We start from the raw sequence: 20,174 nt of genomic DNA, 5'->3' as shown, positions 1-20,174 counted from the left end.
AAGATCTCCAGTTTGGACTCTCTTTGCCTAATGTCTGCATCTGCTCCCATGATGATCATTGGGCTAGGTACTGATCTATGAGTATAACAGAACACCATTAAGAGTCATTTCATTGATTTTTTTTCTACCCTAGGCCTCAGGCTATCCAGCCTCCAGGTCCCGGTCACCCAGGCAGTACCAAGCATAGGCTTTCTCTTATGATGTGGGCCTCAAATTATCACATTCATTGGCCACTCCCACAAGTTTGGCACCACCTTTGCCCCAGTACATCTTGCAGACAGGGCAGTTTATAGGCCAGAGGTTTTGTGGCTGGGTTGGTGGCCCAGTTTCAGCACTGGAAGCCTTGCCTGGTTACAGAGAGGGCTGGTTCAGGCTCCACTTCCTCCTTTACTGGGAGTCCTTGCTAGGCTCACCCTCGTAGATTCTTGGAAGTTTTCAGTGCCCTAAGTTTTCACATTGCCCCCCAAATACCCTCCATTTACAGTCATCTCGACAATACTCCCGCCCCCCATTCCTCCCTGTGGCGGTTTGAAAGAATATGGCCCCCATAGGGAGTGGCACTATTAGGAGGTGTGACCTTATTAGGCGAAATGTGTCACAAGCAGGTGACCTTTGAGGTCTCCTATGCTCAATCGAGTCACAGTTCGCTTCCTGTTACCTGCAAATCAAGGTGTAGAACTCTCAGCCCCTCCTCTAGGACCGTGTCTGCCTGCATGCTGCCGTGTCCAGCCGTGATGATAACGGATTAAACCTCTGAAATTGTAAGCCAGCCTCCATTAAATGCTCATCTTTATAAGAGTTGCCATGGTCACGGTGTCTCTTCACAGCAACAGAAACCTAAGCCATGACACCTCCTCCCCACCTGATCCCTCCTATGCCCATCCCCACCTGCTTCCAGTCCACCTGCAAAGCCTGTTCTATTTCCCTAGGGAGATTCACGCATCCCCCATTAGATCGCTTCTTATTGCTCAGCCTCTCCGAGTCCTGTGTGACCTAACAATTCTGGGAAACACATACCCCTGAGAACACTGGAAAATCAGGCCCAGTAAAGCTTGAGTCAGAGGAAGATCCACTAACAACAAAGGTAATTCCCTGCTTCTCTTCTTAAAAACTGGGATTGGGTTGTTTAAATAAATGACGGTATGTTCTTTGATGTCTCTCAGGCTTATTGGTTATAAGGAACCAAATCTGGCCCCAAGCAGAGATAGTGAAAAGAGAGGAAAGGATTGCATGGATTGATGGAGGAATTACTTTCATTTAATAAAGAAACTGCCTTGGCCCATTTATAGGCCAGCCCTTAGGTGGGTGGAGAAAACAGACAGAATGCTGGGAGAAAGAAACCGAGTAAGAGAGTCGCCATGATTGTCTCACTCCAGACAGACGCAGGTTAAGATCTTTCCTGGTAAGCCAGCTCATGGTACTACACAGAATATTAGAAATGGGTTAGATCAATATGTAAGAGCTAGCCAATAAGAGGCTGGAACTAATGGGCCAGGCAGTGATTAAAAGAATACAGTTTCCGTGTAATTATTTTGGGGCATAAGCTAAGCCATGTGGGCGGCCGGGTGCCGGGGACGCAGCCCCGCCGCTCTTATTACAACAATGGATCCATCCACCACACCCATTCTAGGTGTCCACCCAGCACACAGGCTGAACAGCTGCAGACAGGTGGCTGTTTTCCTGCCATCAGATACAAGCTTTTCAAACTTGTCTCCTGGAGAACAGGAGTGGTGCTCCCGGTCCCGAAGTGATGCTTCTGCAGTGGTGAGTGGTAACATGATCTTGTTCCTTCCTATGTCATCATTCTGGAAAACCTTGGTGGTTCACGGCACCATCTCCCATCCAGCAGTACCATGCATGGTGTCTATGGAACGCCGGTGTGGGAAGCCCAGGGCAGGAATCAGTGAAGAAGTCAGACCCAGCTCTGGATTACTACTTGGTGCCTTTAGATTGATAAGGTAATTGCCTATTTTCTCTGTAATTTCCTGCCTGGACCAGTTAATTCTCTCTACTGTTCTCACCCCTTACATCAGCAACTGTTAGATGGAGCTGTATGTTTTAATTTGGCTTTTCTTTTTTGTCTTGTTTTCTTCTCTCTCTTTGTCTTACTTCCCTTTCTTTCATCTGAGATGTGGTCTCAGCCTTGAACTCACTGTGTAGCCAAGAGTGACCGTGAACTCGTGATCAACCTTCTGAGTTGCAGGGTTCCAGGCCTGTCCACCTGGAAGTTTGAGTTTGTGCGGTGCTGGGGGCTTGAACCCAGGACTTTGAACATGCTAAGCAGGCACTGCACCAATGGAGCTGCACCTCCGGGCCAGGAGCTTGCTTTCAAGGCTTAGAGCACCATGTGTGAGCAAGGTCCATGACTCTCCCGCACCATTTGACAATGAATTATAAAGTTTTAAAAGAAGTTTAGGAGGCAGAGAAGGGGTTCGGTGGGTAAAGGAGCTTACTGCTAAGGCTGATGACCTGAGATGGAGCCCTGGGTTCCACACAGCAGAAGGATTTTCTCTGGGAGACAATCCACAAATTGTCCTCTGACCCCCACACGGGCTCTGTATCACCTGTACATGAGAGCATGCACCCACATAGGTGATAAAATTCAAAAAGATTTCACCACAATACTATCTCTTCATGTACTAGATATGTATCAATCTGACTTTCATTTCCTGAAACATAGGACTTGAGTTACGGCTGAAGGCTTCCTACACCCTCAATGTGCCAACTTGGAGAATTTGGGGTAATCATTTTGATGCCCTGACTGACTCCAATGACGCATCCACACTGCTTGACTCGTGTGTTGTAACAACCTGAGGCGGTCCACTTTGACCCTGGAGTGAGTAGATACAGCTGCACACAGTAGGGGCTCTCGTTACTACCAATCTCCCTGCACACAGTAGGGGCTCTCGTTACTTCCAATCTCCCTGCACACAGTAGGGGCTCTCGTTACTACTAATCTCCCTGCAAACATTGACGGCTGGACGCAAGAGACAGACAGACTCCTTGTCTTTGACGGGGAGTCTCCTTTTCATCCTAAAGACCCCAGGGCCGAATTATCTCTGCGTGTTCAAGTCTCCTTACATGACTGGTTACTTCCAGTCAGGACCCTTAGCGTGACTGACTAAGGTCGGTAAACTTACCATTTTTTTCAGGTTTTGCTAAGACCTATGGGGGAGACTTCAGTCTCCTGCCATGACATCATTTGGGAAGGGACAGTAATTTAGACATGACCCTTTTCCTCTTTTTACACGGCCACTCCCCGCTGCTCCAAAGGCTCCCCTTCAACCCATTTGGATTACCACTGCACCCCTAAGCCCGCCCAGGACAGCAGCTTCTTCTTGGTGCAATCGTGTGGTCAGATGGATTTTCTGGGAAGAGACCCTTGCACAGGCTAACTCCCTTGGACTGACTATACTAAAATTGCATTGTCTTTGGGAGGGAGCCCAAATCTTCACTGTAGCATTGAAATTCTGATGTAATTTGTCCTTAGCTTACTTACTCAATTTTGACAATTACAGCCTTACAAAAGGAAATTTCCGGTGCTCTCCCTCTGCCCTGGCAATCTGGCTGCAATCCCAAAGTGACTACAGCCTGCTAATGACTTGTCCTTTTCTTTTCTGGTTCCGTAAGCTCTATTTTTTTTTTCTGCAATGAGTCTCAAAACCTTTGTCTTCTGGGTGGTGGTGGCGCACGCCTTTAACCCCAGCACTCGGGAGGCAGAGGCAGGCGGATCTCTGTGAGTTCGAGACCAGCCTGGTCTACAAGAGCTAGTTCCAGGACAGGCTCCAAAACCACAGAGAAACCTTGTCTCAAAAAAACAACAAAACAAAACAAAAAAAAACAACAACAAAAAAAACCTTTGTCTTCCAAATAGGCCTTTTATTTTATAGAGCTATGTAACATGTACCCTGTTCTATCTTAGAAAATGGTATCAGATCTAGAACTGAAATCATGGAGAGTTTGAGCCACCATGTAGGTACAGGGAACTGAACCTGGGTCACATAGAAGAGCAGCCAGTTCTCTTCACTGTTGAGCCGTCTTAGAACTAATGAATGAGCACCCACATGGTAGCCTACAATTACCTGTCAATCCAATGCCTTCTATTCTGTGTGGGTACCAGGCATACACGCAATGCACAGACATACATGCAGTCATACACATTAGATAAATATATATTTATTAGTAATTACTTTTATAATGTGCATATGTGCGCAGGTGCACATGCATGCAAGTGTACTTGGGATTCCTTCCTCAGGAGCTGTCCCCTGTTTTTAGAGACAGGGTCTCTCACTGGCCTGGAGTTTACTGGGTACTCTCTGCTGGCTGGTCATTGAACCATAGGAAGAATCTGCCTGTCTCTGACTCTCCAGTATGGGATTACAGTCATATACAAGGCCCAGTGGTTGAAAACAAAACCAAAAAAATTAAAAATTAAAAATGGGTTCCGGGCTTTAACTTCGGTTCTTTTGCTTAAAAAACAAGAGCTTCACTGAGTCATCTCCCTATCCCATGAATTTTGAGTTTGAAGTAAAATCACAAGTACCCCTTTGGTATTCAAGGAGGGAGATTTGAAGATGTAATTCAGCCAGAGAAAGGGAAAATCTGAAAGAGAGGTTTGCCATTCTCAGATGCCTTATTTCCCTTCCACCACTGTTCTCCTGGTGGGGAGGGATCCTTAAGGAAAATGAACCCTGTGACCCTTGCATCCCTGCTCCCTTCCTGTGCTCCCCACATCCCAGCTCCTCTCCTGTGATCCCCGCATCCCAGCTCCTCTTCTGTGATCCCCGCATCCCAGCTCCCTCCTGTGACCCCTGCATCCCAGCTCCTCTCCTGTGATCCCCACATCCCAGCTCCTCTCCTGTGACCCCTGCATCCCAGCTTCTCTCCTGTGACCCCCGCATCCCAGCTCCTCTCCTGTGATCCCCGCATCCCAGCTCCTCTCCTGTGATCCCCGCATCCCAGCTCCTCTCCTGTGATCCCCGCATCCCAGCTCCTCTCCTGTGACCCCCGCATCCCAGCTCCTCTCCTGTGATACCCACATTCCAGCTCCTCTCCTGTGACCCCCGCATCCCAGCTCCTCTCCTGTGACCCCCGCATCCCAGCTCCCTCCTGTTCTGGTACAGCATGCTTACCTCAGGACACTGCCATTTCTTTAAAATCCAGTGTGTGTGTGTGTGTGTGTGTGTGTGTGTGTGTGCAGTTGTATGCTAATGTGTGTGTGACCAGAGGACAACTTATAAGAGTTGGTTCTTTCCTTCTATTATTCTTTTGAGAGATCTTAATACTTTTGGTCCTGGGGTTTGAACTCAGCTCATCAGCCTTGGCAGCAAGTGCCTTTAGGCACTGAACCCTCTCACCATCCCACAGAAAGCATTTTGGAACCCTGCGTCTCGAAAGTGCCTTCATTTGATTTAGAGTAACCAAACTAGAAAATTGGATCTTGTTAATTTTCTGTTGACATGTTCCCAAACTGTTTCTCAGCCTAAGAGCTTCTAACTCAGTATACTTGATACTATTGAATCCATGAATAAAATCCAAACCCAGCCTCAGAAGGAAATGGGCTTCCAATCCTGAAGTTATTCAGTCCATACAACATCTCACATAGAAAGTATTAGATCTTTCAAGAAACTGTGATGTCAGCCCAAATAATTCTTACAAGGATTGTAAAGAAAGCTTTGTCTCCCTTAGGTTTCTCTTGCTGTGGTAAAATACCATGACCAAAATCACCTCGGGGAGGAAAGGGTTTATCTCATCTTACAATTGTAGTCCATTACCCAGGGAAGTCAATGTAGGAATTTAAGGCACCTGGAGGCAGGAGCTGAGCAGAGGCCGTGGTGGAGTAACACTGTTTACTGGATTGTGCTCCATGGCGTGCTCAGCCTGCTTTCTTAAACAGTCCAGGACCACTTTTCTAGTGACCTGGTCCTGCCCCCACCAATCATGAATCAAGAAAATGCCCCGCAGATTCTGCCAACAGGCAATCCGATGGAGGCATTTCCTCAATTGAGGTTTCCTCTTCCTAGGTAGGTCTAGGTTTGGGTCAAGTTGACAATACCCAACCCGGAAGCTTTGTATGATTAACTCACAGTTGGAGAGAGAACATACATGTTCTGGGAAGCCCTCTTCTTGGTTCTGTTGGTTCTCGGTTCTCACGTGTTAATTAAAAACTTCCAGGCTACTTTACTCATGACTTTCTGTGGATACGGTGTCTCACGTCTCACACGGGTTCCTCAAAGAGCCGTCCGTGTGCACAGATTGCATTTTGTAACTTCGCTGAAGACTAACACCCAAGGTTATATGGTGGTTTCTAGAAGAAAAAGAATGCAAAACGCTTTTATTTATTCATTCATTCATTCATTCATTCATTCATTCATTCATTTATTTTTTGTCAAAACTGAAGTCCAAGCCCCGAGCTTTTTCTGTCATCCCTGATATTTGAAATGACTTGTTTCTAACGATAGGTGGCGCTTCAAGGAGTCTTTGTTCATTCCAGGGTCTCTCTTCTCACTGACCTTTGCTTTCAGTTTTCAAAACCAACACAAAAATTCATGATCCTAAAATACTTCAACAACTGATGGGCTATACCTGCTACCAACTCTGATATTTGTTGTGGAGGACCAAAATTATTGTAAAAGTCTAGAACAAACTATGACGACAAGCAGAAGCAGCTTCAGGCTTTTCAAAAATGTTTTGATTTTCACTTTTAAAGTTCCTCAATTTATTTTTTAAATATTTATTTGCTTTTTTAACTCTTAATAATAGAAGAGTTTAAAATTTTATAGTAAGGATTTAAATATTTCTATTTTTCTATGTGTGTTTTCAAGACAGGGTTTCTCTGTACAGCTTTGACTGGCCTGGAACTTGCTTTGTAGACCAGGCTGGTCTCCAACTCACAGAGATCCACCTGTCTCTGTATCACTACCACTGCCAGGCTAAATTTTAAATCATATGTTTATGTGTATTTTTCCATGTGGGTTTGTGTAGGTGCAGGTGCCCAGAGAGGCCAAAGGCTTCAGATCCCCTGAAGTTGGAGCTATACGTGGTTGTGAACCACCTAACATGGGTGCTGGGAATCAAACCTGGGTCCTCTGGAAGAAGAATAAGCACTCATAACCACTGGACTGTTTTCTCAGCCCTTGTGAGGATTTCTAACATTCACAGTGTTCATTGTCCTAACTGAAAATAAAAGTTAAATCACTAAAGCCTCCAGATAAATGTTAAAGTTACATGTCTTAACCTGAATTTAATGGACAACTGTTACAAAACCTCAGTCAAGATACGCATGTGCATATGTGAACACACACATGCATGTTTACATGTGAATATGGTAAAGCAATTGGTCAAACCTAAAAGTCTTAGAACGAAAATAAAACCTGACTGACCTGAAAAACAGTTATAAGGCAAATTAAGCTTATTATTTAGGGACGAAACTCCAGGAATGGGGGCTCTCTCATTTCTTCTTTATAAAGCATGTTAATACAACACCAACCAATTATTGATACAGATTTTTCCCAGCTCACAAGCACTTGTATGTGTTTGACTCCATCCAGAGCATCAGAACATCAGAATAGAGTTTCTGTTAGCTTCAGGAGAAACCAAATCTCACTTAGCTCTGTGTGGCAGAGCTGGGACTTCTACTGGCTGGGTCCTGCATCCAGCTTGCTTCAGGACACTGTTCTTCCGACCTGCCTGCCTGTGACACTGGAGAGAGGGCACATGGGTAGACAGGACACCCTTGAGATGTGCGACCATGGAGCAGGAGGGCACAGTCAAAACTCAGACCTTTGTATGTGCTTGTATGTGATCACTCACCATAGAGCATCTGAGATTTTTGTTGTTGTTGATGGGATTGCTTTAAATGCCTGGCAATTATGAAGGAAGCTAAGTATGCATTATTAATGTTCTTGTGATTTTTGCCTATAGTGACCTACAATATGCGACTTTTTCCATAAATAAAGGACAAACTGTGGTTTCTGACTGTTATTTCATTCCATGAGGAAACAAACATTAAAGTAGACAAGCCCTAGGAGACATCTCAAGTCTTACTTGTTTTACTGAAAAGATAATTTGGTTTTCTGCTGTTCCGTCTTGAAGGGGGCAGAGCTCCAGGTTTGAAGCAGAGAAGAGTCTTACGCCCATCCGTAATGACAAAGGTGGGAGGAAGCACTCAGATTAGCTGAAGAAACAAGTTCATTACTTTAAGGGACCTTCCGCTCCTGGTTCCAAGTCAGAAGAGCAGAAGAAATGACTCCTTGTGCTTTCTCGAGAAAATGAAAAGGGAGCCAGGCCAGGGAGCAGGATTTAGCGTGCTGTGGGCTAGGTTAAAAAGTGCCTGTTTTGTATTGAGGCAGAGCCGCTTCCCCGCTTCCTCGTGTGGACATACAGCTCTCGTGAGTGGACAGCCGTGTTGTTGTGATTCACCTGCACCTAGGAAGGGAGGCTCTGGCTCAGAACAACCACATCACTGGAGACCAGCAGTACACAGTGGGGCTGAGTGAGAGTCCAGAACATTCGGCATCATCTGCTCAATGCAAGACTTCATCTCTCCCATTTGCAGAATTTAAGACCGTGCAGTATATGCGAGGGTGGGAACTAGGCTTCTGAAAACCAGGGGAACTTTTACGGAAATCTTAGCATCTAGGTTAGTCTCTTTGTGTCTTCACAAAGGCTGGTCACGAAAAGAAACTGAAAATACATGGCCCATCCTTGCAGCGTCTCTGAAGATGCTCAGGAATACAGCAATTATTGCCCTAAAAGGAAAAGGGAGAAAATGCCCATCACTGGCCCCTTACCGATGGATTTGGGTCTGCTAATGCGTCAACTTCTGTGATGTTTTGGTTTCCAGTTTGTTTCTCAACAGGATGCGAGGCTATGGATGATAATATAGTTAATTCCACCTCTAATAACGTAACTTATGACTAAATCCTCGGAAATGTAGAAGGTATTGCTTGTTAGCCTGGAAGCACACACACAATGGCTCTGATGTTTTTATTTGGGCAAATAAATAAATCAACAAGTCTTTGAGCACTTTAATTCCTTTTAAGTCACCAGCACTTCTGAAGCATCTGCCAGATGAGTTTGCCACTTTATTCTCTTTCAACAAAAGAGAAGGCTAATTGGGTTTCCCATGAAACTGAAGAGCGAGTCGGGCCTCCCTTCCCACCCGACTCTCTTTAGACAGATCTTAGCTTGGAGAACTAGAAATCACTGCCGTTTCCCCACTGACCCTTACATCCCCTCTTTTTCAAAAACGTTTCCTACACTGGCTGTTTACTGCTAGACTAAACTCACAGCAATGAAGTTTACTAAATAAAAAGGAAGGTCTGTTTCTAACTAAATTGATAATTTCTCTCAAATCTCATGACTGCAGGAAATAAAAAGATGAAGCATACTTCATTAAATGTCTTCCAGATTCACGGCGGCAAGTCTATCCTGATCCTAACTAGGAATGTGACATCTAAGAAAACATACAGGAGGCATAGAAGCAGAACCAATTTTGCACAGTATATTCCACTTTGAAATAGAACATGACATATGATGATAATATTTTTGACAAAATTTCATGAATTATTATTATTGTTATTTTAAAACAGGATATTTGTTTTAGCACGTCTCTGACTGAAATACTTTGAAGTGCATTTTAACAGGAATCTTTGAAATTAGATTTTTATAAGCGTTGTGTCATGAACACTGTGCCTTGCTCTCTGTCTGCGTTTTATCACTTTGGCGAACTGACCTCCGCCCCCGATTTGTACGATGACTGGGAAGAGCCAAGTCCAATACTCTGGGATGATGCTGTGTGTCTGATTTGACCCTTCCAATCCAGTCACAAGAAATAGAGCCACTGCTGTCAAAGCTCGTTGCAGTCCTGCATCTGTGGGAAACAGACAAGACACCAGGGCCCCAGCAACTTTACACTTGAAAGCCCGACTTTAGCACAGTCCCTAGCGAGAAGGGTGAGCAGACAGTCTCTTGGCTTCCAGCATGTCCTGTCATGCTCCGGTGGACCTGCTGATTGTTGATGTTCTCTGCAGGGAAATGTCCTGGATTTCTGGCACACAACTCTGCACACAATTCTAAAAGCTCGAAAATGAAGTACGCAAACAGCAACAACAACCAAAAACTGTTTTTAAAACCCGCTGCTTTAAAAAATTACTTGGAACCCAAAACATCCAAACTCACATTGGCGGATGATTTAGACCCTGGAGTTCTGTTGTTTACCAAATACTATTCCTGATACAGTTGCCTGGGAAAATATTTCCTATTAACAATTTTTGGGGTCTTAGGTTATTTTTAAAACCCTCTATGGAACTTTTAGTTCCGCATACAGCTCTTTTCTGTATCCTGAGCTACATTGTTCTGGTAATAGATGTCCTAAATCCCACAGTTTGTGAAGAAGCAAAAAGCATCTCCCACTTACTAGAGTCCCCGACCCTGCAGCAGACACGCGATTAAAACTAAAACTTCTGATGAGTTACGCTTATTTTACTTGATTTTCTTAGTTGATTAAAAAAAAAGTTGGTGTTTTTGACAAAATTGTCCAAACGTTACTAAACAGGAAGGACTTGGGATTTTTTTTGTTGTTGTTGTAATTTTTGGGATCGTATCACGAACAGAAACAGAGCCATCACTAAAATCCCACAGCAGGAAATCCCACCCTGTGGTGTCATTATATTACATTTGCAAAAGTGAATGTCCTTTCTGGAACTTTCATATTTCACATGCTCTGAACTTCGCTGTTTTCATTTTTCTGTGTAAGCACACATTTTCCCTCTACCTGGGGCATGGTGGGGCGGTGTACAAGGCTTTTTTGTTTTGTTGTTGTTGGTTTTTGATGTTCTCCATAACTCATTTTTAAGGGCGAACCCACTGGTCCCCTTAAATTGGAGGCTGACAGGTCACAGACTAACAGGGGCCCTGGAACTTGTGTTCCTGCCTATAGTTGCGCTCGCAGGCAACTTTTTCAGAGTCCACATCCACCGTCGCTCAAATCCTGCTCCGGGTTTTCGCGCAGCCCGCGTGATTGACACATGATATCACCGGAGGCGGGTCCCAGCGTGGAGGTGGAGGTGGCGGCGACGCTGAAATGCTGCGGAGCCCGCGCGCGAGTGCTCAGCACGCAGGAGTTTGCGGCGGACCCGCAGCCAGACCTCTGCGGAGTAAGGAGCGGCTGCGAGCGGCGTGCATGTGCCGGGAAGGCCGGCCCCGGGCTCTGCGCTAGGCGGGAGCCTTGCCCTCCCGCCGAGGACCTGGCGAGGTCAGGTAACAATGGTGCTTTTTTATTTATTTATTTTTATTTTCAAGGAACTGGACGTTTTCGGAGCTGGCCGTAGCTCGGTGCCCGGCGCTCTGCGGTCGGCCCCGCAGCTGGAGAGTTGGCTCCTTTCGCTTTCCCGTAGCCGGGCAGCGAGTTTCGCGGGTGCGGACGCGGGCTGGCATCGCCGCGCACCCGCGTGTCTGTGCGCATTGTTGGCGACCGACCGGCCGGGCGCTCGTGCCAGACCTGACTTTGCCGTCCCGAGTGCGGGCTTGCCTCGAGCAGACGCGCGGCTCGGAAGCGCTTTGCGCTGCTGGGCATTCCGTGGGGGAAAAACGTGCACGGCCGCGTGTGTGTCCCGGGCTCGTGACTGTCCATCACCGCGAGTAGGACAGCGTCCCGGGCTGGCAAGGGACTCACGTGTTTCTGTCTCTGCTCGTCTGCAGCCGGCGTGGCGACTGCGGGGACGCGGACCTGCGGGGACCCGAGCGCCCGGGACGACGCCGGGCCGCGCGCCTGACGACCGGGACGGGACGGTGCTGTGGAGCGGGGGCCGCGCGCACCCGGCGGATGTCCCGGAGCCGCCCTCGGCCGCCGCCAACCGCGGAGAAGCGCCCCTGCCCGGGGGCCGCCGAGGCCGCAGCGCGGGCTATGAGCGCCCGGCCGCCCCGCCGCGCTTGATGCGGCGCGCACCCCGCCCGATAGGCGCCCCGGGCCGGCGCCGCGGAGGCCGAGGTGAGTGCGGGCGGCAGGTGCGGGCCGGGGCGGGCCGGGCGATCCTGGCGATCCTGGCGGTCGTCGCGCAGCCCGTGCCAAGCGCGCGGCACCCGATGGCGCTGGGGATCCAGCGGCCGCCTGTGCTCGGAGCGCAGTGCCTCGGGACGCGGGGAGAGGGCGCTGCCTCCTCCCGCCCGCGAGCTGTATTCATTCATAACTTTCCCCCGCCGGAGCTGCCGCGGTTCGGTGCCCCCGAGGCCTCGGCGCGGGACCTTAGCGCCCGGCGCTGCTGCCCACAGTGCTGCTGTCCGCGTGCACCGGCTCCTCTCCGGGCGGGTGCGGGGCGCCGAGGTGCTCCGCCAGAGCGAACTTGCTTGGGAATGCCCTGTAAAATGCGAATTAAAGCTATGCCTGGGGGTTTCATTACTCAAGCCGTTCCCACGTCTTCCTTTCTTGTGGATGAGACTTGGCACATTTAAAGTCTTCGTTTTGGAGTTTTAAATTTAAAAAAAAAAAAAAAAATTAGATAGGGCACGGGAGTAACGATTGGCGGCTTTCCAGTATCGTCTAGGGCTTTGGCACTAAAGGCTGCTGTTCTGCATGTGTATCGTGTGAGGAGAAGGTAAAATATACCAGAGGGGCTCCCAAGGAGCTAAATATGTGTGGTCTAGGAACATTAGTTAGCATCCGTAGCAAACTGCTTTTCCTTAAGACTTGTTTTTTTTTTTTCTTTCTTCTTTTGGCACTGGAAAAGTGGAGAGGGGTGCTGTCTTGATTTAGGGTGCATCTGTGGGTTTGGAGGAGGGCATTTCTGTGAAAAATATCCTAGATATCTATTGCCCGGAAACGGAAACGTCAGCGTTTGGTCTGTTTTAGGAAGAATACGTTATAAATTGGAAATTATTTCTCGACGTGGAAACGTGTTTGTTGTGTCAAGATATTAGTGTATTTATCTTCTTACAGAAGGCGTGTCGATTCAGGGCTTGTTGAATATCAAGGTCTGCCGTGTAGGTGAATGAAAGGCGATAAAGATAATGCAAAAAGACCAGGGTTCCTCTCCCTGCTCTCTAGGCTTGACACTTGTGCACAAAAGTTATTCTGGTTTAACCTTTAAAGAAACTTATACACTGTGTGTGTGTGTGTGTGTGTGTACACACACACACGTACGTGCGTGTGCGCGCGCTCTAGTGCCAGGACAGCCAAAGCCGCAGCCTTCTTAGTTCCGTTTAGATTCTTTTTCCTCATCTCACAGATCAGCGATGAGCTTTAGATCCTGACTTGAGCCTATTGAGATTCCAAGTGAGCTTGGAATAGCCAGTGTTTTGGAAATTGCCTTGATTAATTTTCTCATTAATCTAAAGCTCTTAACAGCGTACAAATAGCCAAGAGGCCGCAGAACTAAAGCCATTCTTAATCTTTTAAAAGTAGCTGACATTTTCCTTACGTGGACTGCCAGTGAACTGATAGTGAACTCTCTGAGAACAGTTCCAGGGCGCACACTGAATGCTGCCTTCGAAGGCATGCTTCATCTTAATTATTTGTTAGGTTTGCAAACAGGAAGGCATGACTTCCTCTGCATTTTAGAAGCCGGAGCGCAGCTTCTAATTTTTGTAGCATGAGATCTTTTGCTCGCTTGCTTCCTGTGATGTGGTCCTCTGCAATCTTTTTTGGAGTTGGATTCTTGCCAGGATTCTGCATCACTAAAGTCAGCCGATGGAGGAGATCATTACCAGGTGGTTTGGGCAATTTGTTACTTGACAGGCGTCCCCCCTTCCCCTTTCTCATTTCTTTTCTCTCTCACTCTTCTTTAGGATTTCCGATGCTTGCCAGGTTTCCGCTGACTGCCGGAATTGGAGATCACGCCACATGGATCCCCCAAGCCAGCATGGCAGCCACACTTCCCTAGTGGTGATTCAGCCACCGGCTCTGGAAGGCCGGCAGAGGTTAGACTATGACCGGGACACTCAGCCTGCTGCGATTCTGTCCCTGGACCAGATCAAGGCCATCAGAGGCAGCAACGAATACACAGAGGGACCCTCAGTCGTGAGAAGACCAGCTCCTCGCACTGCACCAAGACCCGAAAAGCAGGAAAGGACTCATGAAATCATACCAGCCAATGTGAATAACAGCTACGAGCACCGACCTGCCAGCCACTCCGGCAATGCCAGGGGCTCGGTGTTGAGCAGGTCAACCAGCACCGGAAGCGCGGCCAGTTCAGGGAGCAGCAGCAGCGCCTCTTCTGAGCAGGGCCTCTTGGGAAGGTCTCCGCCCACCAGGCCCATCCCCGGTCATAGGTCAGATAGGGTCATCCGGACCCAACCCAAGCAGCTGCTTGTGGAGGACTTGAAGGGTTCCTTGAAAGAGGACCCCACCCAGCACAAGTTCATTTGCGAGCAGTGTGGCAAGTGCAAGTGTGGAGAGTGTACAGCCCCCCGGACTCTGCCCTCCTGCCTGGCCTGCGACCGGCAGTGCCTCTGCTCCGCCGAGAGCATGGTGGAGTACGGGACCTGCATGTGCCTGGTCAAGGGCATTTTCTACCACTGCTCCAATGATGACGACGGGGGCTCTTACTCGGATAACCCATGCTCCTGTTCGCAGTCGCACTGCTGCTTCAGATACCTGTGCATGGGAGCCCTGTCTTTGTGCCTCCCCTGCTTGCTCTGCTACCCTCCCGCCAAGGGCTGCCTGAAGATGTGCAGGGGTTGTTACGACTGGACCCACCGCCCTGGCTGCAGGTGTAGAAACTCCAACACTGTCTATTGTAAGCTGGAGAGCTGCCCCTCCAGGGCTCAGGGCAAGCCGTCATGATTTCTGGAGGTGGCTTAGACCTCCGGAGCGTCTGACTTCCGAACTGCGCCTGTTAAGAAACGTGGTGTTTCTTCTCGAGTCTCTCCTGTCTCTGTAGGAGCGGACTGTGATACTGCGCCCAGCTCGCTCTCACCCCACGTCAAGGGTGCTGGGAGCTGGGGGTACCTGTGGAGCGTTGGTGTGATGCCCGCTTTCCAGCTGTGTCCAGCGAGGATGCATGCACGCCCAGACTTGTCTGAGAGATGTTCGGGGTCGGGTACTGTGGGATCAGGGACTTGGTTTGGTTTATTACAAAGTAACCATGTAAGTGCTTAAATAAGCTATATATTAATCTGCCTCTGATGAGAGCTATCTTAGCCCCCATCCCCCAGTCGAAGGGGAGGATCTGCTCCTTAGAACACCATTTGCGTTTGCTCTACGATGGACAGCTCGCTGCCCTCTCCTTCCAGCCCCCAGATTCTCCCCCACAGTGCACTGTGGAGATGCCACTGGGTAGTCCCCCCCTCCCCACCCTTTCTGCCATAGATCTAGATCCATTCTGCAATGTTGGTTTTCACATTGGATATGATGCTGGCTAGTCCGCCCTGTTCCTCCTAGCGTTCTGTGTCTGTGAAGGACTTCCCACCCCCACTTCGCTGAGGGCAGAGCTAACTGTAGTTGAAATTCCTGTCTGGTCCGCCCCTAAGCCTCTCAGAGCTACAGTCCCCTAAGGTGCCCTTGGCCTCTGTCTGACTGGCCTTTTGACTCTTAACAGCTGGGTGTTTCCAATCCTTCCTGTGTTTTCATTGCCTTAGCCACAAATTGTGGTGCTTTTTGTATATTATATGTGTAAACCACAAAGTTGAATCCTGGCTATTTTTAAGACAAAAGTCTGTTAAACTTTTTTATTGTAAAGAATATTTATTATGCGAATCTCTATTATTTTATGATATTTATTGCAAAAGACTGTTGAAATGTACTCATATCTGAATATAACATATCACTACTTCATGAAAAACAAGATGACTCGAAGAAAGTACATAAAGTACATATATGTTAACTACAATGCAGAAAATATATTAACTAATGAAACCGTCTCTTGAGTTCATCATTCTTTTTAGCCCATGCTGCTGTGGAAATGTGGAAGTGTTACTTGATTTAATTAACCTTTTCAGACTCTAAGTTGCAAATTCCAGGCACAGGTGGCTTCAGGTTTTAAACAGAATGTTTCCTGCAAAGTCATTTAGTCAAAATTCTCTGGTCTGGGTTGTTTCATCAAATATCCAAATGAGTTCTTTGTAAAGTAAAGGGTGTTTTTTTTTTTTTTTTAAAGATTAATGTCCCCACTTTATTTTGTAAGCGTGAGTTTTGTTCATATCATAGTTTCTTGAGATGAGGCAAAACTACTTTTTGAAAAGTGTTTACCTTAACTCTGACGGTTCAGAGATTAGTTTCCAACCGTAGGGCTTAAATGATTTAGTAATGTAAACATGCCAGGAGCCTCTGGAGCTGTCACTCCCGCAGGCATTTTTATAATTAGGAATTAGGATTGCCAAAGGAAGCTCATATGCCAGAGAGCTGTCCAGCAACCTTCCTGTGGCAGTCTTGCCTTTTCCTTTGGTGGACGTCACCCAGCTGCATTCCGTGTCCTGTTAGCCTGAGCTTCACATGGGAAAACAAAATGTCGGTGCCTTGCTCCTGAGGCTGGAAAAGTGACTATGGACCCGGAGTCACGGTCTGGTTGACGTCTGCATCTTAGGTTTTGTTTGTAGACCTCGGTCTCACCAGGTCCCTGACCTGCATTTGAGAGGAGGATGGCGGTAATTCAAACCCAGGGCACCGGAAGCCACCCAGCTTCCTGTCGTGGTTTCTTGTGTATTCTTCCATAGCTGAGCTTTCGTGTTTTATCAGTCAAGGTGCCACTGGGAGAAATGACGTCGTTTTCTGTCAGGTCTCTAAAGCTGCTGCTTGGCGTCATGATATTTTATAGTTAAATATTTTCTCAGCTCGGCCCCCAAGGGGAAATTTTCAATGAATTAAAGTGTTCAAAGGGCACTTTGAAATACGTGGTATTTCAAAATGTGAACTTGGGAACTTGAGTACCCATTTCACTGATGTCAGTGTTTGTATTTTCCCGAGCTGGCACTTTACTGAAGTCTGTCGGCAGCAGGCTGCCTGGGCTCTGGCTTTCCCAGGTGTTGCAGACACTGCGCAGTTAGGAGCTGGTGTGACTTCCAATGGAGCTGGAGTGACCAGACTAAGAAGCATTAGTCTAAAAGCGGTTGAACCTCTTTTAGCGGAAAGCTTGCTGAATGTAGGGGTTAGCATCAGCTGTGTGCTGTAGAGTTTCAGCGCCAGCTCTAGACAGAGGGCTTGTTGCTTGTCTTGGTGTTCGTTCATTTCTCTGATAACTTCAGACTGCTCAGAAGTGGTGTAGGTTTACAGCTGGGCCCTCTTGACAAGCCTGTCAGATTGGCAAAGCATAGATCTCTGACTCTTCATAGACAGGACAGCCTGCTCTGTGATGTTGTTTGCTAAGTTCTGGAGGCCTGGGCTTCTGGACCTAACTAACCCTGACCACTGCCGTGAACTTGATAATGTTGGCAGGGAAGGCACACCGGGCATACGGCCTAAGTGTTTCGTTCTTACGCTTGGCCATTCTACTTCAGCTGGAACCCATGGCAGACTGGATGCCTATAAAACAAAACAAAAGCAAACAAAAGCTAGCCTTGAGCTTCCAGTCCTCCTGCCTCGGCCCCCCAATATGCTAGCATCATAGATGTACCAAGCACGCATGGTGCTGGCTCGGTGTTGAGCAAATGCTTCATTTCTAGTGTATTTTCTTAATGCTGATTTTTTTTTTTTTTAGAGACTTATTGTTGACTTAGATAATTTAATTGGGAATAGTGGAAGCCATGTGGGATTTCTGAGTTGAGCAATTTCCTGTACCAAAGCTTGTGAGATGGAACCCAGCAGGAAGGGGGAATAGCCAAAGTAGATAAGTTCCGTTCTCTGAGGGCCAAGGTGACTCTTTAAATATAGCTCATACCATAGGACGCACTAGTTGTCACTCAAAAGCAGTGGTCTTCAGTGGGAAAGGAAGTGAACTGAGAGCTAATCAACTCATTTTTTTTTAAAAAAAAACCTGATTTGGAGTTGAACAAAAACTCAATTGAAAAATTCTGTTTTCTGAGCCTAGCAGTGGAAAAAATTATCATGAAGCATTAAAACAAGAGGCTTTATTATCTTTCCATTTAAAAGATAATGTGATGAATTTGTGGCAGATTTTATATAAAACCACGTAAGAACATCGACTCCTTTTGAAACATACCAATTACTGAGTCAGAAGAATCTGGATGGGCCTTTGCTACAAACCCCACTGTGCTTTTTTTTGTTTGTTCTGTTTTGTTTTTAGGTGTATGAGGGCTTTTAAAGCATCTTCTAAACTTGAATTCTTTCAGCTAAATGACAGTCGAGATCCATCCTCTACCATCACCAATTCATGAGTATAGTACAATTAAAATGCCCATACATGTACCTGGCAGTGGCTGTCATAGGCGTGTTCATGCACAGTGGACTGTTAGAGCTGCAGACGGATCCCTTCAGAAGATGTTTTATATTTTACTGTGTGATTGATGGGGGAGGAGTGATGGGCATGTTGCAGTGCACAGGGCGGACGCACCAGGTAAACTCTGTCCACCATGTAGGTTCCAGAGACTGAGCCATGGAGCAGGGAGGCAGGCGTCAGCCAGTATACTTTAATATTTCTCTATCAGGTATGAAAACATGTTGCTGGTTAAACATTTTAAAATTCATAGGTAGAAGGTCATAGGTCAGACCTGGTCTGAAGACTCCAGAGAAGGGACCTGTACTGTTTCAAAAGGCTTCTTGGGTGACTTTATCAGGCAGTTTGGGAACGGACTCAGGTAGCTTGCTGTCTTCATGTTGAGATGAAGCAAAGCCCTGACTTCAGAAGGTAAAAGCTTGTGGTGTCTGGGGACTTGCCAGGACTCTTTCATGTGGTAGAAAGTTTTTCCTTCATTTTCCTCCTGACTGCACGTTGTCTTTACTGCCTCTTTCTTTTTATTATTATTATTATTATTATTATTATTATTATTATTATTATTATTATTATCAGTCTTGGCTTCACAGTTAAGACACTTGACTGTGCCGGGCATTGGTGGCGCACGCCTTTAATCCCAGCACTTGGGAGGCAGAGGCAGGCGGATCTCTGTGAGTTCGAGACCAGCCTGGTCTACAAGAGCTAGTTCCAGGACAGGCTCCAAAGTCACAGAGAAACCCTGTCTCGAAAAACCAAAAAAAAAAAAAAAAAAAAAAGACACTTGACTGTGAGTTAAGAAATGGAGCCGTCTTCTCCGTGTGTTTGCTCAGGTGTCTGGGACAAGTGACAGATGACCTTGTTACCCTGCTTATTTTTCATGTGTTAATATTAAAATGAGCGTCAAGCTGAGCCTCTGCCTGCCCTGTGCCATCTTCTGTGGTGATAATAGACCAGATAGGGTCCTACCTTTGGCAAGAAGCAACAGCAACTTGGTGTATAGGTGTGAACTTGAATGGTGGCAATCTTACCATTTTCCTGAGTGTGATCAAGAAGCTACATTACCGGTGCTTTCCTGCATCCTTGATTGATGTTATCTGTCAGGCCATTCCATACCTGGCATGCTAATAATTCTAACTGCAAAAGCCAGGAGAGAGCCCAGGACTGTTCTGAACTGGCTGTTTAGGAAGGTGGCCTGGCAGCACCGCTTGCTCGCGGTCTGAAAACTATTCAAAAAAGCCGTCATGAACCTTCGATTTTCGTGCAGAAAGAAACTGAGTGGCTGTCTAAACCAGTCTTTATCTTAGGAGCAAGAAGTGCGGTGCCAGACAGCTATCGGCCTGGAGTCACACTCTAGCAGTCAAAATAAACTTTATTGAAAAACAAGTAAACAGAGCCTTGCTTTCTGCATTTGTCTTCATAGTAAACAGCTGGAAAGAAGCTTAGAGATGCTGACCAGGAAAATGGGGGCTTGGTGGATGTTCCAGGTTAGTTTACAGTAAAATCGAGCGAATTTGTTAGAATAGTGGATGAAGTGGTAGTTTTGAAAAACACCAGCACCAGAAGCTAGACATAAAGGATGGAAGAAAACCCAACTCCGTTTGCCGGCTGAAGACGCTAATGTCAGTTTTCTGGGAGGACAAGCCACCTGATGGGCAAAACCTTCCTACCCAGAATCTCTGAAAGGGTCCTTGGCTTCTGACTCAGAAACGGCCCCCTTCCTGACACTCAGTGTAGAAAGGTTCCAAAGTTAGCTTGCAGGCGCATGCCTAGAAATTGTGAAAGCTGAGCAGAGCTCGGGTGAGGACAGCAACGCAGAGGAGGAAGGTCCGGAAAGGGTAAGCTGAAGTGGAC

At 47.1% G+C, this 20,174-nt stretch overlaps 1 protein-coding gene across 3 annotated transcripts; it reads left to right on the top strand.

The window, feature by feature from the left end:
- The first annotated feature begins 11,069 nt into the window (after window positions 1-11,069).
- On the top strand, window positions 11,070-15,852 carry Spry1 (sprouty RTK signaling antagonist 1). Of its 3 annotated transcripts, none has more exons than XM_057756701.1 (3): window positions 11,070-11,257; window positions 11,704-11,992; window positions 13,786-15,852. In XM_057756701.1, exon 3 carries the CDS (start codon window positions 13,841-13,843, stop codon window positions 14,780-14,782), a length of 942 nt encoding a protein of 313 aa, XP_057612684.1. In that variant the 5' UTR covers window positions 11,070-11,257; window positions 11,704-11,992; window positions 13,786-13,840; the 3' UTR covers window positions 14,783-15,852. The 3 variants fall into 3 exon arrangements, with proteins under 3 accessions (XP_057612684.1, XP_057612683.1, XP_057612685.1); XM_057756700.1 differs by having other exon boundaries at window positions 11,070-11,262; XM_057756702.1 differs by lacking the exon at window positions 11,704-11,992 and having other exon boundaries at window positions 11,070-11,262.
- The last annotated feature ends 4,322 nt before the right edge of the window (window positions 15,853-20,174 follow it).

This window comes from Chionomys nivalis, chromosome 24, assembly GCF_950005125.1.
Source record: "Chionomys nivalis chromosome 24, mChiNiv1.1, whole genome shotgun sequence".
In the NCBI taxonomy this organism is placed as follows: Eukaryota; Metazoa; Chordata; class Mammalia; order Rodentia; family Cricetidae; genus Chionomys; species Chionomys nivalis.
The sequence above is the reverse complement of the archived record's forward strand: the minus strand, read 5'-3'. Positions and strand labels throughout refer to the sequence as shown.

Excerpts from the sequence above, each read along its gene's own strand:
- Spry1 (XM_057756701.1), top strand. The coding sequence starts at position 13,841 with ATGGATCCCCCAAGCCAGCATGGCAGCCACACTTCCCTAGTGGTGATT.